General features: G+C 31.6%; 1 protein-coding gene across 1 annotated transcript in view; it reads right to left on the bottom strand.

The window, feature by feature from the left end:
* Window positions 1-27,511, bottom strand: part of LOC107159953 (pleckstrin homology domain interacting protein) — a 198,935-nt gene that overhangs the window by 57,950 nt on the left and 113,474 nt on the right. Inside the window, exons 4-12 of the mRNA XM_015506594.2 lie at window positions 24,717-24,877; window positions 11,818-12,039; window positions 11,442-11,542; window positions 6,657-6,727; window positions 4,913-5,013; window positions 4,785-4,825; window positions 3,941-4,039; window positions 3,012-3,165; window positions 2,440-2,574 (exon numbers count right to left, since the gene is read on the bottom strand). Coding sequence (XP_015362080.1) covers window positions 2,440-2,574; window positions 3,012-3,165; window positions 3,941-4,039; window positions 4,785-4,825; window positions 4,913-5,013; window positions 6,657-6,727; window positions 11,442-11,542; window positions 11,818-12,039; window positions 24,717-24,877 — 1,085 coding nt within the window. The remainder of the gene's footprint in view (window positions 1-2,439; window positions 2,575-3,011; window positions 3,166-3,940; window positions 4,040-4,784; window positions 4,826-4,912; window positions 5,014-6,656; window positions 6,728-11,441; window positions 11,543-11,817; window positions 12,040-24,716; window positions 24,878-27,511) is intronic.

Raw genomic sequence — 27,511 nt, 5'->3', positions numbered from 1 at the left:
AAATTGAGTATGTGATTACAAGTAAAACTTAACATCAGGGATAAAATTTGAAATCAAAGGTTTATGGTATTTTATTAATTCCAAAATGTAATGATTAGCTAATAACGAGAAATAACTATAACTGTAGTCACAGCTCAAAATTCATGATAAACAGACACAAATTTCTGTTCCTCCCTAAAATTATTTTTCCTTATATTTGTAATAGCAGTGTTGGATGCTTTATGTTTAATCTGCCCATAGATAAACAAGCAATCAAATGAAAAAAGGAGTGAAGAGCAAAAAGAAGTTGGGCACTTACTCAACATAAATTAAAGATAGGGAAAAAAAAATTTAATACCTCAAAGATCCACACAGAGTTCTAAAAATTGTTCATGTCCCCACCCCAACATAGATCACTAACTGGGTAGAAATTGAAGTTGGCTATGTAGTGACTTTGAAAACAGCTTAAAAAAAAAAAAAACCTAACCATGACTACATTTAGACTTAAGGAGACATTCCCATCAGACAAAAATCATGGGAATAAGTTCCATGTGCCCATGTAATAACTGTGAGACCTAGGTAAACTTGGAAAAAGCACTTCATCTCTTTAACATACAGTTTATTTATAAAACCAATAATAATAAAATCTACCCTAATTATATAACTTTCATGAGACCCAAATGAAGTAAAGAATGTGGAAACATTTTGGAAATTATTCAAAATATTAAAGAGAATAACTTTATTTTAGTGAGATAAAGTATAATTTTTTGTTGTTTTTTCAAGTGCAGGATATACTTTTTATCTTTTTATTTTGTTTTGTTTTTCTAACAGTTTGAAGATTCTGTAGATACTATCTAATTCTACTTAGTACATAAATTTATTTCTATTGCTCTTTATAAATTTTTCTATCTTAGAAAGAATCAAATAATTTTATCATTTAAAACCCTAAACAATAAATAATCTTAAAGCAGTTAAGATACTGATTTCTTATTTAATTTCTTAAAACCATATATTATGGCTGACCTCTGGTTGCATAACTAATTCGTAAATGCTTAAGAGCAATCACTTAAATCTCAAGTGTTGAAATTTTTATATCTGTTGAAAAGGTAGAATATATGTGTGACCAACTTACCTGATGAAAATTCACCTTTGTAACTGAAAGCAGTATTCAATTTTAAGAGAGAACTTTCTCTTCACACACTCTACCAGTATAATAATGGTCTTTGAATTGAATTACTGAATGAAGCAACTAATATGTATAGCTCTTAACTGCTTTCCTTTGAAGCTATAAAAATCAACTGAGAAATGACTATTTCCTTGAATACAGATATGTTCCACAAAGAAAAAAAATTCAGTACCAGCATATTTGTGGATTTGTTTTTGTTTTTTTTTTAAATCTCTATGCAATCACAAAGGAAATCCATCTATCACTAAGAACAAATAATCAACACTATCTTTTCAGTAAAATGATAATTTTACAACCCTTATTTCTTACCTTATGAATACTAAGGCATAGCCATGTCTGCCAAAGTTAATTTCTTCACTAATATAATTTACTTTTTCTTCTGTTTATTGACTACATAGAAGTTATTTTACAGATTATCAATCAAGTAAGCATCACTTTCATGCAATTTTTTTCACAAACCATATTTCACAAATGACTATTACTGTGAAATAATGTCTTGCTAAAGAACTCTGACCACCTATTTATCATATTGTTTTACCTATTATTTAAGGTTTCTATCACTTTTTAAAAATGCTGATAGTGTAAAAACATTTTTTTCTTTCCTTTCTTTATAAAAAGGCATCCTTAATACATAAAAAGTAGACTTTTAAACTATGTGTCTATACTAACAGCAGTATTTGAGTTATATTTCATACAGTGGTCATAGGGAAGGGAAACACCACTTAAAGTAAGCTTTAAGTGTAATAAATTAAACCACTGTAATTCAAATACTCCACCAAATATGCCAAAATCCATGTAAGTAACAAAACATGGAGAGAAAAGGTCATAAGCCCAAATAAAAATTTAGTATATTAAAACATGATAGAAGTAAAGACCCGTATGATTCTTTGGCTTTAATTTTAAAATCAGTGTATTGGAATCAAATTTTGTTGCTCTAAGAGAAAGCTAATAAAGTTTAATAATACAACAAATACTAGTTAATAATTTATCCACATGGTTTTCTAAACATTTTTCTATATTACACTTTATGAATTTCACTGCTAAATCTAATAAAACTAAACCACTTATTATATTATATAGGTAATGTAGTATGTGTAGTTAATTTTAGTATCCCAATTAAGGTATAAAATAAATGATTCTTTATTGGTGAAAACGTAATGTCAAACAATGTATGAACCAATTTTTAAATGGATTTCCTCTGTAATATGCAGAGTACTTTTGTCAAAAAGTCCCCCAAACTTTAACAGGTATAAAAACAAGAGACTGATAATTACCATATTGAAATAAGATCGAATTTTGACTCCTCTTGCTAGATCCCACACTATCACATTTCCATCATGACCAGCAGAAAAGAGAACTCTAGGATCAAATGGATGTGGCTCAAGAACAAATACCTCATCTTCATGACCCTGAAATATTTTTGAAGTGTCAAAAGATTATAAATATTAAAGATAGAAAAAAAAAAGCTTAATGAAACAATGACAAAAGTAATATTTCTAGAAATGGAATTTTAAGAATTATTAAATTGGCAAAACTTGTCAAATTTGTCAGTTTATAAATAAAAATGAAAATGAGTTAATAATACTGGCTAGGGCTGTGCTATCATTAAGTAAAACATGAGAATAGTATTAACATATTCCTAAACACCAAAACACAAAAAGAATCTACAATGTATTTCCAAACAAAACCATTTTAACTGCATTTTTAAATTATTCCTAATAACCCACAAAACCCTACTGCCGTAACTAGAGATTTTAACTAACAAAATATTTTATGTTTTAATAAAAACTACAGTCTACAGTCAGCTTTAGTCATACCAAAATTTAAAGAAAGTCCATTTTCTCACCATCAGGACATGGATAAGTTGACCAGTGTAAGAATTCCAAACTTTCAGAGTCATATTATTAACTGCAGTTATAACTGTATTGTCATGTCGATCCCAAGCAACCATAGTTACTTTCATTTTTGTGATTTTATCTTCTATTCCTTGAAGATTTTGGCTGAAAGGAAGGAGGCAGCATTTGTTTACACTGCTTTTATTAAAATACTGGTGTAACAAAAACTAAAAATAAAAAAATTCTTATAATTTATAATTATTAACATGGATATGTATCACTTTAACGAAAATAAAAATAGTTTGAAGTAACAGAACAACAGCATAAGTTCCTGCGCTTAGTCAGAAAATTCAGGATTTCCTGAATTCAGGATTATGGGACTCATAAGACATTAGGAACAGATGATCTTAGGTAAATATCACTGCTATAAATCTATCTAGAATCAGGAATTCCGTGCCAGGGTGCTCACTCTACCTTTTACTGATGCTGTCAATGCCCTCCTTATTGCACCACTCTCCATCTATCTGAGGTAACTACACAGAACTACTAGTAAATAATAATAAAATATTTTTTAAAAAAGTAATGGTTATAACATGTAATATGCTACAGAAGCTACTGGGTATAAATATCATCCTAAAAGGATAGATAGAACATTATAATATGGTCTCTTAAAAAAAATGTTAAAAGTTACAAGTATTCTTACAGGACAACTAGAATCCCTTAAAAAAACCAATTAAAAAATTAATCCAACAGGTCTTCTGGTTATATGGCAGTGAAATATTTCATAAAAATCAACCAATAATGTTCATTTCCTATAATACCTATAGTTATTGCAGAAAATTAATCATTGTGAACGACACATGGCTTTAGACAACAGCCCCATCAAATGCAGAATATATATTAAATAATCTAGATATACTATTTCAAATTTGATTCTTACCCTGCTGGACGAGTTGCCATATCCAACAAAATGCTCTTCCATTCTCTTCGTTTAAACTGCCAAATACGTGCTGTCCCATCCCGACTACCACTTACAAACCTGTATTTTAAAGAAATCCAACACCCCCCCCAAAATCACACATGCTTTAACAAAATGCACCAAAATCCTGTTTTAAAAAGACAACAGTCAATCTTTATCCAATATCACAGAAATTCCTGTCTATAAATCTAACAACTTCTGAAACTCTATGCGCTTTAAAAATTTTACAAATAAATATAATTAGGTCTCAAAAATAACATTCAAGGGCTGGGGGTAGAGATCAGTGGTAGAGCACCTGCCTAGCATGTAAGCAGTCTAGGGTTCCATCCCCAGTACTACAAAGAGAAAGAGAGTGAATTTTTTTCAATGAGATAAAATTCCTCCTAATAATAAAAAAGTTTATTTGTTCTGCTCAAAGTGTGAAGGAGTTTTATTTACTTTTAAAATACAAACATGAAAAATTTACAAAATATCATTTTGTGTCATCAGTAAACATATCTGTCTTGAATACTGCACTACCAAAAAGTTTCCCTACACTTTCATACATGTAGGAAAGATTATAGATTATAATACAAAAGCTTCTATTATTAAAAGCATTCAAATAAACTAACATTATTAAAAAATAAGAAACAAAGACACATGTTTACATGCATATGAAGGCCCTATTCACTTAAGTATATCTGGTCAAGATCTTTATTTTAGGTGATTAATTTCTATATAACTTAAATATAACTACTAGAATTATCTTTATTTTTTTAAGTTTAAAAATTTAAAGAATTAAATTAGAGAAATATAGATATTTTACCTGTTACTAGTGTTGGAAAACTGGATACTGTCAACTTTGTCCTATATATAGATACATAAAAAGCAGAAGCTGAATATAAACAGTCTCATTTAAGTTATATTCATCTAATTCCTTTCACCAATACTTACAGTATGAAACTCCAATTCTGATATTTTCTCTGGCTGACCTGATCCAAAAAAATAAACTCTAATAATATGATCTGTGCTCCCTGTGGCCAGAAACATTCCACCTATAAAGTAACAGCAAACATTTATGAGGAAATACAACTTTCAAATCTCTGAAAATTAAGTAATAGCCAAGCAACTACAAGATGTATTAAATAAATTTTACTCTAAAATCATTTACATTTACCATAAATATATAATACATCTAACTGCAATTTGAAAAGAAGTTTGCTAATATAGCTTGAACTAGGATGAATTTTTCAATATTTACAGAAGTAAACCTTTTCTCTAAAAACAATTTCACTGATTACATAATCTCACCATGTTAAAATTAGCAGTTATCTTCACTAGATAGTACAGCATTTAACTCTGATATTGCTGATATCCTTCTGTTGTTCCATTTCTCATCAGTCAGAAATCTTACCAAATTTCTAAGGCCCAATGCCCTCAGTAACTAACCTTTCCAAACCTGGCAATCAAATGAAACTGCCCTCCTCCAAACTCACCTAAGACTTTGCCTTATAGCATATACATTCTACTTGGCAGAATTTATTCCCCTCTATAAAGCAAAGCTCTCCCACAGAGTCAAGTCCTTACATTCAAAATAAAATTTTTAAGTACTTTTGATAAATGATCCACTTAATGGACCTGTAAACTTAATCAAATTATTTTTGGAAGAAAAGCATAAATTCAGAGTATATACACATATATATTGTGCCAATTTGGGTTATTACTAGAAGGAACACTGTCTTTATGGCAGCAGCACTGAAATTGAGACAAAAACAGATTCACTTCAGTTTACTAGCCCTGAACTCAGGTAATACTGCTATCCACAATTATGAAATAAAGTAAAACAGAAAATAAAGGTGGAAGGAATAGGTATTAGGAACATTAGATAGTGGATCTATTCATAGTTCAATTCATTTCAACTATCTAGATCACAGAAAACTCTTAACATTCATTCAGAATGCTGCTACAGAAATTCAAAAGGTAATAGCATATTAGTACTTCTATTCAGCTTTTTCTTCTCCCCACTACCCACTCCGCCCCAATACTGGGGACTGAACCCAGGCCCTCAAGCATGTTAAACAAGTATTCTACAACTGAACTACATCCCCAGCCCTTATTACTTTAATAAATAAAGAAAGAGTCTTGCTAGATTGCTCAGGTTAGCCTGGAACTTTCAATCCTCCTGCCTCAGCTTCCTGAGTAGCTGGGATTACAAAAGTGTGTCATCATGCACAGTAGTATAATACTGCTATTTTTTTTTTTTAAAGAGCAATAGAACAAACTGGAACAAAGTAAAGAGAGCATATAAAAATATTAATCAAATTTATTTTACTTAGCTATGGAACACCTTTAAAATCTGCAAAAATGTAAACCAGATTTAAAATACCTATGATCAATAAGAAAACCATTTAAAGATTTAATCTTTGTAACAGAGCAAATTTTGAAACTATTAATTCTCTATTAGAGCATTATGATCTTATAGAATAATATTAGTCATGTGGTTATGTGAATTAAGCTCCAGCAAAATTGAAATATTTCTAACTCAATTTATCATTCTTGTTTACTAACTAGCTCTTGTATATGTATGAGGATATGATTAAAATACATTAGTAAATATTTTCCAAAATTTTATGTATTTTACTAGAAGTTTTCTAATGTACAACTTTTAGTGAAAAAGGAAGGGGAGGGGCAATCTTACCAGCACTAAAAGAAGAACAGATCATTTGAACTCCAGGTCGAGGACGCTCTGTAAATTTTGCAGGTCTTGGGCTAAAATACAAAAAATAAACAATTAAAAATATATTAAAGGGACCAGAACACCAGAAATGAGCTGTTTCAAAAAATAATCACAGAAGGACACAATTAAATAAGCAATAGATGATGACAGTCTTCCTAAAAACAACTTTGAAATTATTGTGTGTCACGATCAGATCCTGCAGACCTCTTGCACAGGAAACCTCCCAAAGTCTCTAGCACACCAGACATGTAGTTATTAGTTACACTAACTTCCAACCAAATTTAATAAGTCTTGGCTATTCATACTAAGAACAGGAATGCAGAATAGCAACATATAAAGTAACATATGTAAGGAAGTTCAGTACCCAATAACCCCCACAAAAAAGGAAGTTATTGATAAACATGAAAACATGAGCAAATAGGTGCTCTTTGGTTATGTAATGCTACATCAAAATTTAAACTTTTTTAGTATGAGATATTTTTAAGCTTCTCTGGTACCTTCTAATGTGACAAAATATTTTTCTAAAAAAGCAAGAATCTTATCTTAATGAAACTCTGAAGGCTATCTGACTGTCGTGTGAACTATAAAATTGGTTCAAAACAGGGATCTAGTCCACTACAGACTACATTTCACTGTATTTACATCAATACTATTGACATTAAATGTTATAATCTCCCATATTAAAACTACATTATAAAGTCAAGTAATGACAATAGCTCCAGTATATTTAACAAATGTGTATATGATGCGCCAATACATTGATTATATTTGAAAATATAGTTAGTAAACATTTTAACCAAGTTTTTCTCAGACTATAAGGGGAGAAAATGCAAAAAATAATTAGGTCCTTAAATCTAAGTACACTACTTAACTTTCACAATCCATAGCATTAAAATATAAAATGATTTCAGTTTTGTGATCATTTAGGGAAAAGATGTACAGATAACATATTTCTGATTTATCAATCATATATACTGAACAAGGAGGAGAGTTTTTCTTACTGATACAGAATGTACCAAAAAGTGCTTACTAAAAATTCCAGGAATAAATTTGTAAATAGATAAACCATTTATAATGAAATAAATGTCTATTGAAATACCCTTAAAAATCAAACTTTATTCAGAGCAACTAAATGTGCCACTTTCATACAAGCTTATAGATTGTAGCTTCACTCTTCCCTAGCTCTATATTTTTGTTTTGTACAACTATTCATATAAGTGCCAAGCTACCACTTAGTTGAAACACAACCAGAATATGCAAATAAAAATTCTACATACTGCTATTATAAACCAGATTTTATATTTTTAAAGGGGAAAAATAAACATATACAAAAAATTTATTTTTAAATGCACATTTGAAGAAATATTTTAAAAGAGGGTCTTGAACACAAGAATTCCCATTTTTAACTTTCCAGCTCTGACATTTATCAGGTATGTGACATTAAGCAAGATAACATTTCTAAACCTTTAGTCTCCTTATCTGTAAAATGGACTAACAATAGATGCTACCTCATAATTGCAGGGTAATTACATGAGTTTAATCCATGTAAAGTATTAATATAGTACACAACTCAATAAATGTCAGTATTATTAATATTTTAATTCTGTTCAACAGTTCTAGATAGTCTAGATCAAAGAATAACTGTTGTTTAGGGGGTCCTGATGGTATTTGTATTTAAATCCTGTTCTACCACCATTGGCTAATTGTGTGACCTGCCTATGTCTCAGTTTTTTCACTTTTTTGCACAAGGGATAATAACTGAACCTACCTCCTCCAAAAGGCTTTTATAAGAACTAACATGATAACAAAAGCAAAATGATTAGTACAAGCTGGGCAGACTAAGAGCTTAATAGAAATCTGTAATCATTGTTATCTGCCTATTTCATATATATCTGTTCTCCTTATACCTAGTCTAAATATACTCAAGACAGGTTTCTTCTACCCAGAGATTTTTTTTGGGGGGGAGCGAGGGTATTGTGGGTTGAATCCAGGAGCTCTCTACCACTGAGCCCCAGCCCCAGCCTATCTATCTATCTATCTATCTATCTATCTATCTATCTATCTATGGCAGGGTCTCACTAAGTTGCTTAGGGCCTCATTAAGTTGCTGAGGTTGGCTTGGAATTTGAATTCTTCCTGCCTCAGTCTCCTGAATCACTGAGATTATAGGGATGTGGTGTCCTGCTCCAGAGTCTCTTAAGCTAGCTTTTGAAGTCACCTAGACACTCAGTTTAACCATCTTAAGAAACAGCATCTTTACTGGTGGGAGTTGATAATATACACATAAACCCTATATAAAAGTCAATTAATCAATAGATTTGGGTTTCAAAGTTCAAATGATTTTTTTCAATTACTGTAGACAGATGAATTTCTGAAGTTACTTTTCTAGATTATACAAACATCACCACACAATATAATTTTTGCCTTTATTATTATCATCATTATTTGGTACCAGGGATTGAACTCAGGGGAATTCAACCACTGAGGTACACCCCCAGCCCTATTTTGTATATTTGTTCATTTAATTTATATGTAGTGCTGAGGATCAAACCCAATGCCTCACACATGCTAGGCAAGCACTCTAACCACTGAGTCACAACCTCAGCACCCCCCTATTTTGTATTTTATTTAGAGACAGAATCTCACTGAGTTGCTCGGGGCCTGGATTTTGCTGAGGATGTCTTTGAACTCCCGATCCTCCTGCCTCAGCCTCCCGAGCTGCTGGGATTACAGGATTGCACCTTCTCACCCAACTGCCTTTGATTATTAAAGTCTAATATAACTACAGTAACAAAACTATATCCTGTCAAATTTTTTGGCAATTATCAATGATATGTAAATACAGAAAAGAAAAGAAGTGCCCCAAAGCCTATAGCCAAGGAGAAAGGGATTACTCTTATTTTTATATCTGAGACTGGCTTGAAATTTTTAAAGAGATAATTAATAATAGCAAACAGAAAAGCATACTATTCAGAAATAGCTAGAAAAAACTTTAATGTTCAAAAACAGAAAAAAAATCACTAAGCAAAGTGTGGAACAACTAAATAGAACATAACACAGCTATTAAAATTAACAGAGTGACGCATGGTACCACATGCCTGTAATCCCAGTGATTCAAAAGGCTGAGGTAAGGAGGACAATAAGTCCAAGGCCAGCTTTAGCAACTTAGCCAGACTCTATCTCAAAATTAAAAATAGAAAGGGTTGGGGATGCAACTCCTTGGTAGAGGGTCCCTGGGTTCAATTTCTCATACAAATCTGCCAAAATAAATAAAAAATACCAGAAATGTTTATGATAAAAAAAAAAAAAAAAAAAAAATCAACAGAATATTATAATTCCTCTGCCTATACAAGATCAATCATAAAAAAATTACATTCAGGCAGTGAGTTATATGTGATTCTACATTATAAAAAACTCACTTCTCAAGGATACAGAAGCCTAAATTATTATTGTAGTTAGCATTGTAATGCTCAAAAAAAAAACTTTTATAAAAATTTTGTAAAACATGTTCTGTTTGTATCCTAATTTAAAAACTGCTTATCACTTTTTTCTTCTCTAACAAGACAGTAATAAACAAAGGGCATTCAGATACCAGGAATTTAAAATATAGTAACAATTACTGATGACTGTCCAAATGAATAAGTACTATAGTTCAACCTTTATCTAAATGTCTATAGAAAGACATTAAATATAAAGAATACAATTAAGGTTAAATCAACTTGTTTTGTCCAAAGACATCTTTTGTATCACAATCTTCTCTTCAAATGAAGTACACTTGTATTATGTTATTCATGTTAGCATGTTCTAATGCCCTCCTATAACAAACATTGCATAGGAATGTTCATACACATGGTTTAAGAGAAGTCTTACATTGTGTCAATATACTAATTGGAAACAATTATGTGATACTACCATTTAAAATAATAAAGGTATATATAAATTATTAAATTACTCAACTCAAGTTGATAATTTATAAACAGATAATTACTGAAATATACCTTCTAATCTGAATGACTTTCTTTTCTGAAAGTGGCAAAAATGACCACTTTAGACACTGTGGAATCACTGGAGCAAATAAATACAAGCACCTCTCTTCAGTCCATCTACTCAAAAGAAATGGAATATAAAGCACAAGACTAAAGAGTAAAGAAGTGTTCTAATTTTGGTCTTCCATTAAAAAAACAAACAACAACAACAAAAAACTTGTTTTAAATATGGGAAAATCATTTAACCTTTCTTCACCTCAGTGTCCTTAATCAAAAGATAACTGTCAGCCAACCTGTTTTGACAAACCAAGATTTTAACATAGGTGAAAGCACAAATGGAAATGTGATTATGTGTGTACATCTATCTAGTAAAATTTGTTTTCCAAACTTTCCCTAGTATGTGTAGATTTAGTAACACAATTACAATTATTCTGAAGAATAGAATTAGTAACTCTAACATTTCTCAGCACCAAACAGAAATACTGAGACATAAGTATATGGCACATAGAAAGGAATAGTATTTAAACAGGTATACCCCGAAGGAAAGAACTAGGACACAGATGAGAGGAAAAAAATATTTATGATTAGAAAACTTTCTTTGAAGCATAGAAAGGGGGGGCGGTCTTAAAAAAAAACAGGTCATTGAACAAGCAAAGGGAATTTCTATTATTTCCCCAAGAAGAAAATGAAACTGATTTCTATTGTTGACTTTTGCAATTTTAATCGTTAAATACATTTTATGAAATAAAATAGCAACTGACTTTATTTTAAGAGTTCCAGCATCCCAGAGCCAAAAACAAATAGTGCCATCTGCCCCAGTAGAAGATAGATATCTCTTTGAGCCACTGCACAATGGTGAGAACTGAAAAACAATCACAGAAAAATAAAAATATTTACACAGAGTGATATAGTACAAATAACCACTTTTTATCATACCATTAACAAATAACAATACAGAAAATACCCAGAACAGAACAAGATCATGACTACTATATTATTCAAAATACATATAATTTTCTAAAGAAAACAAATATTTTTTAGTTTTAGTAAACCTTATATAATGATTATAAATCTGAGTTTCTAAAAGCTTACTCTAAATTACAACAAAAAGTTTTTAAAAGGAATTAAAACAATTACCTGTAGTGATGTAATAGATGCACTGTGACCCTGAAGAACTGCCAAAGGTGCACAGGTTCGAAGACACCAGACTCGGATCATTTTATCACAACTTCCAGCTGCTATCATGGTATTCTCATAGTTTACAGCCATGTCTGATATTTCAGCAGCATGTCCTCTTAAAGTAGCTAATAATCTCCCATCATCTGTTGCCCAGATTTTCACAAGGCAATCATCAGAACCCTTAAAATACAAGTGAATATTAGCATAATTAACCCTGTAAGTTTTAATTCAAATTCTTAACACTGATAAAGAAATCCTGTTATGCCCATTTTCCAACAATTATATTTTAAGCACTTCAAGTTGTAAATATTTTTGTTAGAAATTTTCCTCATCATAAAGTTACTTATTTATTAAATTAAATCACTTGAAAAACAAAAACAAAACAACAACAAAAAAAACCCTGTGTGCCCACCAGCAAACTAGAGAAGTAGGATGTTGGCAATAACTGACATTCACCCCTGGTCCTCTACCTATCAATTCAAGATAAACTTTACCTGGAATCTTATGAATAAATGTGAACCTCTGAAGTAGTAACACAAAGTTATAATTACAAAATAAATATAACGTACACTGGTAACTAATACAATCTATGTTATTTTGTTATACAAAAGGAAATGTATGCTTATTTGGGGGAGCTTTACCCAGGAAGGTAGAAACATAATACTGTCTGAGTTTCCTATCATTGATCTTTGGCTAAATATAAAACATGATACCACTTATCAGAAAAAAGATAACCCTTATCTGCATAAAGTCAATAAAAATGAATAAAATACTTATTTAATTCTGCGATAGTAACATAAATTCAGGAAGAAACTGTAAAGGATATAGAGTTTCCCAATAATACCCATATTTGGAAATAAACATTCCAATTTCATACAACCAAAGTAGAGATCAGAGCTTCTACGGCTTATTTTTATCTTGTATTAAAAAATGTCAAATATTTTTAAAAGTAGAAAGAATAGTGTCATTAATTTGCATGTAACAATCCCCCAGGTTCAAAATTTATCAGTATTTCTACATTTTCTAGTCCTTAACATCAAGTTAAAATAAAAAACACAGACATTTGTAAAATTACCAAATGCTCTATAGGATACAGTTTTACATAAAAATTCTGTATGATTTTCCAATTTAATTCTAAAACAAAACCAAACATACAAACAAAAAACTTTATGAGTGCTCAGAGAACCTACAAAGGCAAATGATCCAGACAAGTTTTCTGCTTCATACTGAAAAGACACAGATATGAAATATAAATGATCACAAACACAATTCTTACAGTACATCTTACATGAGGTATATGAAACTAGACTCTGACAACACTGCTTACAAAACACTCTCCAATTAGCTATAAAATCAGTTCTTCTGATTGAGCTTTCAGGCAAATTGGTGGGTTATCAACCACTAAAATTCTAGTAATGAAATTTAACTTTGTTAAACCATTCACATTAAAATCTGGTATTCTCATTACATATATTTAGTCTCAAGATTTTCATCTATAAAAAAAAAGATTAATGATTTCTAAGATTTCCTGTACCTTTACAATTTGGTGATTCATGCAATCATTTATCCATTTGCCTCTTGATTAAGAACGTGCCAACACTGGCAACAGAAGGATGATATTCAAAGACATAGTATTCCTGCCTTAGAGAAGCAAAAGTGTATAAGCAATATCAAGTTCTAAGTGCTATTCTGTGAATCAGTACAAATTCAAACAAAGGAACAGTCAGCTTTTCCTAAGAGATGAGGCCTAGGAAAGAACACAGAAGCAATGCTGCTTCAACAGTCTTATGAATGGAAACAATATAATCTAGTAGTTTAGATCAGACTCCAGAGTCAAATGTCTGAGTTCATGATCTGGCATGACCACTACCTACTTGTACAACCCTGGACATGTTATACACATTTTCTATGCCTTAATATTCACATATGAACTTTTCTCATAGAGTTGTAAAAACAAAATGAGTCAAGTAATAAGAAGAGCTAAAACAATGCTTGGCACATGGTAAAAGATATATATGGACTAATATCGCCAATTTTGCTATTGATAGTATTCTTAGTCTTTGTTTTGCTTCTTTTCCCCTCACTATTGGGGATGAAACCCAGTGCCATGCACAGGTTAGGCAAGTGCTCTATCAATAAATCATATCCCTAGACTGTAATATTCTTATTTTAGTAATTTTTTTAAAAGTACAAATATTGTATGGAGCAACTAGAGGAAAAAGTATGATCAAAGTAAGCAACTGCGAAACAAGGTGGGTAGTTCAAAGAACTGCAAATAGTCTGCCAGCTAATTCACAGTGTGAAGCAAGGCATGAAGATGAAGGAATATGGTATGTAATGAGGATCAATGAAGAATAACAACAAGCAGTTGAGTACCACGATCAAATTCAGAGTTTTCAAAAAAGCATCCTGTCATCACTGTAAATTAGGAATGTAGGAGAACAATTCAAAGTTGCTAAAATACAAGTGGGAAAGAATAAGTGGTTAAAAAAATTTTTTTGAGTTATTACAGCAAAAGAGAAAAATCAGAAGAGATGGTTATAAGGAATAAAATGAAGATTGTATCACTGATTATCTCTGGAAAGCAAAGAAAGAACAATAGCATACTATGACTTCCAGAAAGATGGTGTACAACATCACATGGCATGTGGGAGGGACTCTAAGTATTTTTTGATTAATAAAAAGGCTTTTATTTAAAATACTCCTTTAAATCAAGTTCTCTAAAATTCCATAACCAAATCAATTTATTCACTTTACTTACTTATCTTCCAAAATTTAAGGCAATACATATATAGTCAGCCCTTCATATTTGTGGTTCAGTAATCAAGTACTCTTGGGGGGAAAAAACCCACACCTGTATTAAACATGTTCATACTTCTTTTTCTTGTTATTATTCTCTAAACAACAAAGCATAAAAGCTACTTGTGTAGCTATTTTATAAGATATTATAAGTAAAATGATTTAAAGTATATGGGAAGATATGTGCGAGTGTGCAAATGATATACCTTTTTTTTTTTTAAGAGAGAGAATTTTAATATTTATTTTTTAGTTTTTGACGGACACAACATCTTTGTATGTATGTGGTGCTGAGGATCCAACCCAGGCCGCACGCACGCCAGGCTAGCACGTTACAGCTTGAGCCACATCCCCAGCCCACCATTTTATATATGGGATTTAAACATCCATGGATTTTGGTATCCCTAGGTGTTCTGGAACCAATTTCCCAAAGATATCAATGAAAAACTAACTTTGACTTGCATTCAGCACAAAGATGACATTTTAAGCATACCAACATCAGTAGACAAAAGAAAAATCATGTTATCTAATTATGCTTCAAAACGATATAATTCATTTTGTTCCTATGAATGTGAATAAGAGTTTGCTTTACATTTACTAGGTGTTTCACTTTTTCCATGTTAAAAACAAACATCATTCCAGCTGGAGCTGGGGTTGTGGCTCAGTGGTAGAGAGCTCACCTAGCGTGTGTGAGGCACTGGGTTTGATTCTCAGCCCCACATAAAGATAAATAAATAAAGATATTGTGTCCATCTACAACTAAAAAAAAAATATTTTTTAAAAAAAAAATCATTCCAGCTACTGGAACAAAATGTCAATTTTAATGAAAGGAACAGAGGCAATTGTTTCAGAAATTCTTCACCAATCAAGTCCCACTATATTGTCACTGTGTTTATTATTTAGTAGTCTTACCAATTTAGTATTGTTTTATAATTCTTCAAATAAAGTTCTGAAAACAAAAAGCAATGCATATTCTCCCTCCAATGTGCATTATCCCAATTAATCTATCAAATTATAAAGGAGACATTTTTCATTACCCTTTCAGGGAAATCTCTTTCATGACCTATAGAATAGTTTGCTGCCCCCAACCTCAATCTCACACTCCAGAATGCCTAGCAGACTTTCAAACAAAACTCTAAGCATCCTTAAGCAATTTCTACCTCATGCATTATTAGTTATGATCACTTTATTTTTTAAAAGGAAATCTGAAACTAGAGATGACCCAAGCAGAAATTTAACTAAGTTGAAAGAAATTTACTAGAAAAACATTTTTTTAAAGTACTGTAAATGTGTTTTAAATGAATGTAGGATGAATTAAAAATTAGCAAAAGTTATTCTCTAAAAAAGGACCAAAATGTTGAGCAGATTTAAAACAAACTTTCTTTCCATATGCCTAATCTCAGTTCCATAAATTTTACTAATTCAATAATAGACTAAAAAGTAATTATAGTCTTTCAGTCAAAGGAAATGAAAATGTTAAAGCAGCATTACAGATATTAAAAGCAATGTTACAGAAATGGTGAAAAGGTGTTATATCAACAATATGGGATACATTTCTTCTAAAGAGGTATGAAGGAGGAAAAAAGTAGGGCAGAGACACAAATTTTAAAGTAAATCAGAAAGAAATTATATAATTGTACCCTTAGCTAAAACAAATATGTGAGGATTAGTTCCTTGAAAGGGGGATGTGAGGGTAATAAAGAAATGAACCAAAAGTGAAAAAGGTTTGAAAATGCAGAATAATAGCAGTGAGAAAGAAAAAAATTCTTTTTTTTTTTTTTTTCCTGAAAGCAACAGTAAAAAACCTGCTAAATTTAGATAGCCTAATTTTAGAAATACCTCAACTGGCATAGTTTTTTTCAGCAAAGTTCCAATGCCCAGGAGAAAACATTCAAGTACTCATTTCTTTTCAGTACCATCTACATACCACTAGGGCTGGGGATGGCAAAGTAAGAAAAGGTGGAAGGTACAAAGCTTAAGTCTTTCAGTCAAAGGAAATGAAAATAACAATAAATTAAGTTGGACAGTTTTTATCTGAGGAAGATAGTAGCCTGTTGAAGGGCTTAGATTTAACCTGGTGAGGTGGCTACTAGAGAGTTTTAGGAGGACAAGACAAGGTCACAATATTTTAGTCAGGTCCTTCTAGTGTTTATGTGTAGTACAGATCCGAAGCTACAAAAGAAGGTCTAGGCTAGAAATAGGAAGCTGGGTATTGTTAGCTTATAGGTAGTAGTTGAAACAGTAACAGTAGATGAGATTGCAAAGAGATAGCATTTAGTGCAGATTTTTATCCGAGAAACCACAGATGGGTTTTAAGAAATATGACAGGGTAGAAAATTAAAAATGGGGTTTTTTTGGAATTCATTTTTAAATCAAATTATAATGTTAAACTAGTGTTTAATCCAAACAAGCAAAGGAACAATGGATCACTAGTTTCACTTTTCAATAATGTAATTTTTTTAAAAAAATAATTTAACCTTTACTTTATTTATTTGTTTTTATATGGTACTGAGGATCAAATCCTGGGCCTCACCAATGCTAGGCAAGTGTTCTACCACTGAGCTACAACCCCAGCCCCAATAATGTAAAATTGATGTAATCATTGTCAAAGAGTGCTGACTGAGATGTTATCATTTCTCTGTTGACATAAAACTTAGCATATCCTAGAAAAATAACAAAAATATAGTTTATACAGCTTTTGGCTTACTTAAATCACCCCCCAAATAAGACACCAAATTTATAGTGTTTTTTAAATGTCAAAGTATCTTGTCAATAAAGGATAAAACCACAAAAATAAAAGAATACATCTTTAATTTGGTTTGAAGAACCCTATAAGTTTGCCGATTCTGATGCTATAACATAAAGAAGCTACACATACTATGATAAAGAAATCAGACTTTTAAACAGTCAATAGGCTCTTGAAGTTTAGGACAGAGGAAGAAAACCAGATATTTGCTGTGGAATCAATGTTATTTCTTCTAATACTTTTAAATACAGTATGTAGGTAGTGGTATCAATGACCTTTCCTTCTAACATACAAGTAGATCTCTTACTGAATAGAATTTTTTTTTTTGTCTATTCAAAAAAAGTTCAAATTTTGTGAATTCCTTTGGAAATAGCAATGTTTCTTCAAAATAAAAGTCTTACTTAAAGCCTAGGCAAGGTCTGGTAACACATCTGACCTTGCTGTTCTGATGAAGATACATACCACAGAACGATGAGGCTTTGTGTTTTGTCACGCACTGGATATTCCAACTCTCCTCAAAATCTAGAAAAAAAAATGGCCTCTCTACTGACACAAAAATTTCATGCAACAACTCTGATACAGGGCCATGAGTCTCACAAATTTGATGGAGAAAACAAAACAGATTCTAGTAGATTTTCCCCAAATTCAGTAAAACTTGGTTTCTGGATGGTTAAGTTTTAAAAAAACTTTATTTTAAATAAATAATGAGTTGTTCAATTAAGTTTAAGTTTCAGAACAACTTGGTAGAGTTCTTTTTGCTACAGCTTATTTGGCAGACACTCTACTATATAAATAATATACATTTTCAAGTCAACTACAAATATTGTTAAAAAACAGGGCTAGATGACTAAAGGTGACAGTTATGTGAAATGTTAAATAAAAATATACACTACAGGATGTAACAATAAATGACAAAGAATGGTTCACTTTTTTCAAATAGAAGACTGCATACATTTAGAAATAGCTTTCTTTTGCTCACTCAGATGATCTTAAAATTAAAATGTAGGTCTGCTAAGAGAAGCTTCAATCTTTAGACCAATCAAAGATTATTATTGTGACATGAAAACAAAGTAATTATGTGGTTTTTAACTTAAAACATCTTAGAAAATTTGGTGTTTCTTGAAAGCCTACTGTTATCTTGCAGAGTCCACAAAGAATTCTAATCTCTCTTGCTATTATCAAATATTTTATAAGTCAGAGATCTCATCAATTACTGTTATTAGAAGAAAGTAAAAAACATTGTGCATATCAACATGCATATAACTTAATTTTTGTACTCAAGCTAAAAAGCAGTTTATTCTCAGGTAGCACTAAAAACTGCTTATAATTTAAATTTAGATCAACTTTTTAAGGAGAGGTCATTGTTTTCTTTCTTAGCAATCTATCATCACCCTATTCATTGCCCTCACAAATTAATGTAAACTACAGTGTCAAACATTTCAACATATGCCCAATTTTCTTGCCCTCTTGTCCATCTATACCAAAAATGACTTATGCTCTATCAATTTAACAACCATCACTAGCTCTGATCCTACTGTTACAAAGCTAGGAAGCCAAGTACCATCGTGGTAAAGAATCTAAGCATGCTAATTCATAAATTCCCTGTTTATTTGGGAGGCTAAGCCTAACCAGCAATCCTTTTCCCTAACTGGTTTCTACTCAATAGTGTTTCCTATTGTGAGGCTTTATCACTCACTTTTAAAACCCATTCCCATCACTAGCCAGGACTCACCAGATGAAATATTTTACATTGTAAAATAGAATGTTACTTATGAATCTAATTAACAGTCCAAATAAAGTACATTTTTATACATCTCACCTTCATCTTACTCATCTATCCATCCTCCTTAAAAACTACTGCATATCAATAATCTCCTCTTATATCTTCAAGTTTATTCAAGTTCCTTCTCCTTAACCTACAATTTCTTCACAACTTATCTTCCTCTAAATTACCATACTCTGACTCTCCTTACCATTACTACAAAAAAAAAAAAATACTGAAGAGATTATGATTCTTAAACACAACCTGTGTTCTTTTAAAAAAATAATTTTAAATTCCAAACTTACAAAAGTTTCAAGTATCGTATAAATGCTTCCCATCATCTAGGAATCAACTCTTAACAATTCACTCACTGCATTTGCTTCCATCACCACCTCCTTCTGTCCCATCTCAATGTAGCACACACACTACCATTAGTCTTTTTCCAAATCAATTAAGAGCAAGACTGTAGATTAGATGACCATCACCTTTAAATATCCCGGTGTATATTTCTTTAAAGCAAAGACAATTGCCTACTAAGTTAGGAAACCACTATTAGATAATACTATCATTCAATCCACAGAGCCCATTCAAATTTTGCCTGTCAACTTTCCAGATAATATTTTTTTTTTTCCTTTTGGGACATGACTCCATACAGCAACATGTTACATTTAACTGTTCTGTCTCTTCACACTTCTTCAATCTGGAACACTTTCTCATTCATGTCCTTACTAGTCTACAAAGAATATAGAAGTATGACTAAGGATGGGGCTCGGTAGTTGGCAGAGTGCTTGTCTAGCATGCATGAGGTTTTGGGTTTAATCCCCAGTATCCTCTCTTCCCCCAGTCTCACACCAAGAATACAGAATTTACAGTCTGTATAAAGACCCAGAATCTGGGTCTATACAATGTTTTTTCATGACCAGATCCAGCTTATACTGTCTTTGCACAAATGCCATAGGTAAGATATTGTATTTTTCTCAGTGCACCACATCAGAGAAAGAGAAGTTTATTTCCAAACTTTCTCCCATTTTTCTCCCCTTCAATTTTTCCTTTTAACTAATTGATATCTTGTGGGAAAACATGCCACTGCAAGACTTCTTTACCAATCTTATACCTGCTAATAAAGGAACCAGCTAGATGAATATTTTGAAGAAGATAATCCCAAGCAAAGGGAATAACTAGCAGAAAGGCTTTAGCCAATAACAGGTTTTGCAAGTTTGAAGTATGGAGCAGAGATGGGATGAACAGTGTAAATGTAAATGAAGTACAACAGAGGGAAAAACTTGTCTTATAGATGTCTTTATGTTTTATTCATTATTTTGTTGTTTGCCTACCATATGCACCAGATATTCTACAAGACACTACAGATTAAACACAGTATCTTGTACCTTCTATCAAGGTTCTTATCACGTGATATTAATACTTTCTGTTTAACATTTGCAAACTCTTCAAGGACAGAGAATAAGTCTTTCAATTCTGTAATTCCAATGCCTGGAAGAGTTACTGGCCCAAGAACAACTCCTAAGTTCACTAAAAGAGTACATAAACTCATATTATCTTGATGGAAAAATTTTATGCTCCTTCACCTTAATCTAAATGGGAAAAAGATCCCTTTTAAATTCTGATAAAAGGGGGCGGGAAACCTCTGCCTTTTATATTGTATCCAGCGAACTTTCATATTATTCCCTTAGTCCTAAGAATTCATTAACTTTGTTCTTTGGTAAACATAATTGGGGGTAATGATTCTGAAACTAAGTAAAAATTAAAAGGTTAAGAGAGAATTAGGGAGTAAAGTATGAGATTATAATTATGCTATCTCCCTCCTTAGGGTTTTCTCATTATTCTTCTGGGAAAACATTCATTTTTATTAAAATATTAATAATTTTAATATTAGCACAAAATGATGATAAATTTTTTAATATATAATTTCACTTATCAAATACAATGATTCCTGTTAAGCCTTATGCAGCACCTACAAATAAAGGCTTAATTGGGTGAAAAATAGATAAAATTTACTTAAATCTATCCATAAAATTAACAGCAGCAACAGGTAAGATTTAATGACTGCTTTCTATATACCTTAATCAGTACTAATTATATGTATAATATAATTATATTTCATGTACATCCACAAAAATTCTGATAAGTTGGCACTATTATTATCTACTCCCCTCTAAGAGAAAAATAGAGATTAAAGGGGTAAAGTAAACTGCCAAAGTGTCACTACTAAAAATTAAGTGACTAAGAGTCCTCAAATGCCAAATCTGATGCTCTTAATCATAGTATTATACTGTCTCTAGTTGTGACTATTCAGAAGACTCAAGAGAATTAATCCTTTCAAAGACGCTTCCAAATACATCTATACAGGTAACTTAGAAATAAATCTGCAAAGTCTTAAAGTACTAAAGACTTCAAAAGGAAATACTAGTTAGTCCATTACTGAATTGTTATTTCAATAAATAATAATAGTGTTCTCTCACATGAATCTTTCACTGATTAATCAAGATCCATTATTCTAAAGCTTTATACTACTAGTTTTTAAGATTTTTCAGAGCACTAAGCTATATCTCATGTGCTTCTAATTGAATGAGAACACCCAGTATCCATTCCATTTTATGAGAAAATATAAACAATGAGCACATATCTAATCTACTGCCATTTATAGTGATAATTATAAAAATGGGAAGAAGTTTTTAAGTAATGTTTAAAGTACTGTTTTAGAACCTGTAACTGCAAATTACTAGTAAAAAATTCTAAATGAGATTTATGATTTTGGCACAATCAGCAAATAATATCACACACTTAAAATAAAAATTTTTTTCAGAATCTTGGTAAAACCATATAGAACAGTACAGTGGCTGAACACATTGGCACATGCCTGTAATCCCAGCAGCTTAGAAAGCTGAAGCCCTAAGTAACTCAGCGAGACCCTGTCTCTAAATGAAATATTTTAAAAGGACTGGGGATTGGCTCAGTGGTTAAGTACTCCTGGATTCAATCCTCAGTATCAAGAAAAGTACAGTGTTTGTTACTTATTTTTCTTCCCTTTATTTATGTGCCTTCAACTAAAGAAAGCAACCAGAAAGCAGCTTCCTCTTCACATATTATTCCTGTTTCCCAAATTCAAAGTAGGAATTAAATATCTAGAAAAGGATTATAAATTTCTGTAAAGGGCCAGATAATAAACAGTTTAGGCTTTGCATTCCATACAGTCTCTGTCACAACTACTTAACTCTGCTATGGTAGTGCAAAAGCACCCCCTCTCAATACATAATGAGCTGAGTGTGCATATATCAATAAAACTTTACTGTAAGAGGTGATGGGCTAGAATGACCCACAGACGGTAGTTTGTTAAACCCTGATTCAAACTGCTCTTCCAACTATGTACCTATCATCCTACTACTAACTCGTAAGATAGTAACAAGCACATTATTTCATTGCATTTTCCTTCCCAAAATTCTGGAGATTGTGTATCAGATTCATCTCAAAACACAATGCTCCACAAAGTAGGATAAATGCTTGGAATCCCTTTTATTTTTCTACCAGGGATTGAACCCAGATACACTTAACCACTGAGCAACATCCCCAGCCTTTTAAAAAATTATTTTCAATTTTGAAACAGGGTCTTGCTAAGTTGCTTAGGACCTCGCTAAGTTGTTGAGGCTGACTTTGAACTTCCAATGCTCCTGCCTCGGCCTCCCCAGTTGCTGGTTTTACAGGTATACACCACTGTGCATGGCTCTAACATAAAGAATTCCTACAAGGTATGCCACCAACATCAAAACTGAAGAAATTGAACAGCGGCTGTGGCTCAGTAATTAATAGAGCAACTTGCCTTGCACTGAGAGGCACTGGATTCAATCCTCAGCATCACATAAAAATTAATAAATAAAGGTATTGCGTCCATCTACAACTAAAAATATAAAAAAAACTGAAGAAGTTATGTATTTTTTATAACTCATAAGATAGTAACAAGCACATAACTGCAGTCATATAATTTTAATAGTCACCAAAATAAAGTTGAAACAATATAACGCTTCTTTCTCATGATTACTGCTTTTGAAAGAATTCAACTTGAATGACTTATTTTCATTTACTATGAGAACAAATTATTGTATCAAGCAGAATACAGAGATACCTACTCTCTACTCTGAAAAAAAAAAAACTTGTCAGAAAGTTTAGAAAATTTCACTTTTGTTTCACAGAAAACAATGGGGAAGTGAAAGTGAATAGGGAAAATATTGATGGAGAAAGTGATCTACAAATACCTAATGGACTAAAGTCAACAATAAAGAAGTATGTGAAAAAATTTTCCCTCATCCTGTTGTTTAGCTGTTTTACTGAAACACACTGTGTGTACAGATAGAAGAGAAAAAGTAGGTATATATATTCAGCTTACAAGCAAATTATCATGACTACAAAGTTTACAGCTGCTCTCTTCAAAGTCGGAAATGGGAATTACCATTTTACCTTGTATTTCCCATTTTCTTATTTCAAAGGCAATTAAGGACTTTGTGAATGAATAATGCATATTTTCAGCCCACAGGGTATTGTTTAATAATAAGTATAACCACAGTAGTGGTTAATAGTAAGTATTACCTTTAATGGATTTAATAGTTAAGGCATCTGAAAATAAATTAAAATATTCAAAAGTAATTTTCTCACTTAAAGCTATAGAACTTTACTTTTGTAAAGAGGGCTGGGTTTGGCTCAGTGATAAAGTACGTGCCTAGCATGTGCAAGGTCCTGGGTCTCTAGCACCAAGGAATGAGCGAGGGGATTCAAAAGAAACAATAACAAATCCAAAGAACTTTTAAAAAAAACAACATTAGATATTTTTTTTTTTACATGAGGTGTTAAAGATAAGAAAATCATAAGCAAAGAGTATTAGATATGCTCAGAAATTTTTCTATCACTATTTAAAGGGAATTTTCCCAGACTAGCATATGGTTTTCTATGGATAATATAAAATGGTATATTTAATAATCTCCTACAATTTGCTTAACATACTTGGGAAATGCCCTTCGTTTAGAATTAAAATTATTGCATGACATTTTATAAAATGTCAAACTACATATTTGATACAATGTTAAGAGCTACATTTATTCATCATGTGGGCCCATAATATAACTGTGACTGTTACAACATGTCTTTCATGAAATCTCCAAACTTGAAGTTCAAATTTAAGAAAAGTCTGTATACTGCACATTGAGTTATAGTTTAATTGGATTTACAGTTTCCCATTAGTTGTTATTTTTACATTCACCTATAAGCAATGTTTGGGGGTTTTTTGTTTTGTTTTTTGTTTTTTAATGTTTTTAGTACCAGGAATTCAACCTAGGGGTACTTAACCATTGAGCCAAATTCCCATACCTTTTTATCTATTTTTTTGAGATAGGGTCTTACTAAGTTGCTGAGGCTGGCCTTGAACCTTCAATCCTTCTACCTCAACCTTTAAAGCTGCTGGGATTATGGGTATGCGCCACCACGCCTGGTATAAGCAACATTTCTTAAATACCGTATATGAGTAAAAATAATATTTTAATTACTTACAGTAAATATACGTCTGCCAGTACGGTCAAAAGTTACACAGTACACAGATGACAAGTGTCCAAGAATTCGTTTATGCATCTTCATGTGCTGATATACTGCAGTTGGAACAAGTCGCTCAAGTCTATATTTCCCATTCAGCTTCCTTGAAAACAGTGTATCCGCTACCAAGAAAACAGAGAAATTAATATAAAACAGAATTAAATTTTCTTATATTATCAAGTTTTAAGAGTTCACATATTTCAATTTGCATGTTTGCAAAAATAAAATGCTTTGTAATATATGTAGCTCCTGATTAAGAATCTCAAAAATAGTCAATAAAAACAATTATTTCACCTGAAATAAGTTTAGCCAGGCATCTTCTCATTTTGTAAATTAGCAAACAATTAAATGGCCTCTCCAAAGTCACATACTAGGTATGAGGTAGGATTAAAACCCAGACTTCTTTACTCTTTTTCTAGAGCTCTTTAAGAACAAAAAGCAGTGTTATATTATTTCTTTAGAAAGATCCCCGAGATATAGTTTTTCTTATAAAAGCAGTTAAAACTGCAAATTAGAGATTTTTTTGGGGGCGGGGAGATCAACCAACATTTGAACATTCTAAATATGCCACACAGAATGTTTAAGAAAACTCTGAAACAAGACAGAAATAAATCACTTGTATTATTAAAAAACAATAATTAAATTAGGGACTTGTTAAACACTTGTATGATGATTCTTTTTTTGGAATACATTGGCTCATTTATTCTAATGAATAAATTAGAATTTATTCATTCTAATCATCTTTCAAGATCTGACTGAAGCTCATTTTCCTCCTCAAAGCTATATATGTTGACTCTAGCCCAAAATGATCTCTTTTATCTAAATTACTAATGTACTTATTTGTTATACTGTTAACTTATGGACAAAGAAGGTGCTCAATAAATATGTGTTGACTGATCTGCAGCCACATCAACAACCTATAGATTATCTTTTAATAGAAGGTATTGTGCCTGACATACCACCTACACTGAATATTTAGCACTATATTTTCTCACTTGAATTTGGTCCCAAAGAAAAATAAATATATACACAAAATACTACTTAACCTAGATTTAGACCTAACAATTGTGCCCTAAAAGCTGATGAAACATAAATATCTCAGGTGTATTAAAAAGAGTCTCAGCACCCCGGCCCCCCGGCATATCCAGTACATTTTTGACTCACACTGCATTTGCAAGCCAAAAGAGAAAAAAAAAAAAAAAATCTTGGGACCTGGTAAAGAGAGATAAAGATGGATGCTAAATATTACATTCTAAAGCAAGAATATCTCAAAGAAAACTTATATCATGCTTAAATGTTCTTTAGCTAAAGCAATCACTTTATATTTGAAGAGTATTTCTCTTTCTGTTAGCATATAAATTCTATATAACAATCTATTCTAACAACTGGGAATGTCTAAGACAAGGTTTGACAGTTGCTAACTGGCATGTTTATGGTTAAGCTGGTTATACAGAGATTTAGAAAGTTAATTTACAAAGACTTAGAAAGTTTCCATCACAGTTTGGCCTCTGACACATTTTCCTTTTGCACAGAAATGAATTGGTAAAATACATCCTCCAATGCTTGGACTCCAAACTGATTTCATGTAAGAATCACATAATACCACAGACATCAATTGTTCTGCCTTGAGAAAACTCAAATCATCTTATTCAAATACCAAGAACTACTGACATCTCAGACTCACCTGTCTGTTCTGTAAGAAAATAAGTGATGACATACCACACAAACATTGACCGTGTTTCAAGATGTGGTTTAATTCTTTCTATTAAAAACTTATAAAATTCTCAAAATGTTAAATTTTATGAAAACATTTAGCACAATTCTGAAGGTATGAAAATGCTGGAGATAATTAAAACTACCATTTTGCAATGATTAGACACTAGTATGCATATTAAAATTTTATATAAATAATCTAAAAATCAGAGCTAACAAAGTATTGTCTAGGTTAAAAAAAAAAAAAAAAAAAAAACACTTCCTTTACATGTAAGAAAATGTTACTACTGTCCTAAACTTTTTTACTAAATATTTGAGCTGAGGTAAAATTAACTATTTCTATTTTGGGAGTCAATTGAAAAAAGAATATCCCTTTCAAAAAACATCACTTTACAGTTAAGTGTTCAAGTAAAACCTTCCAGAAACCCATTAAAAGTGAAACAGACCAGTTGCTGTGGAACACACCGGTAATCCCTATGTTGTGGAAGGCTTGGGCAGGAGGATTACTTCAAAACCAGCTTCAACATTGAGACCCTGTCTCAAAAATACACACACACACACACAAAGAGCTGAGGATGTGGTTCATGTGGCTCAGTGCCTAAGCACTCCTGGGTTCAATCTGCAGTACCAAACAAATAAGTGAAACATAATTTAAACTATATTGTACACTACCCTTCATAATGCTTAGTTAACCAGTTAACCATTGAGCTTCTTAGTAGCTACACTATGAACATGTCCTAAAGACTATAACTAGCAGAGTCCTTGCATTAAACCACTTTACAAACTTGTGCAACAGCACTAAAATATATGCCATACAGACAGAATAATATATAAAAGTTCCAAGGTAATTAGTTGGTGGTTCAAACTAGAACTATTGGTGTTAGATAAGAAGAAATGTTATGTATTGTTCAGTACCTGAAGTACAACTGAATAATGCCAAATTTGAGGAAGACCTGACCAAATCAAATAAGTAAATAATTTTTACAAAGGTATGTATACCAATATCAATCTTAGTTGGATCTTAACTACTTTAATAATGAACA

Source organism: Marmota marmota, unplaced genomic scaffold, assembly GCF_001458135.2.
Source record: "Marmota marmota marmota unplaced genomic scaffold, marMar, whole genome shotgun sequence".
NCBI classification, from domain to species: domain Eukaryota; kingdom Metazoa; phylum Chordata; class Mammalia; order Rodentia; family Sciuridae; genus Marmota; species Marmota marmota.
The sequence above is the reverse complement of the archived record's forward strand: the minus strand, read 5'-3'. Positions and strand labels throughout refer to the sequence as shown.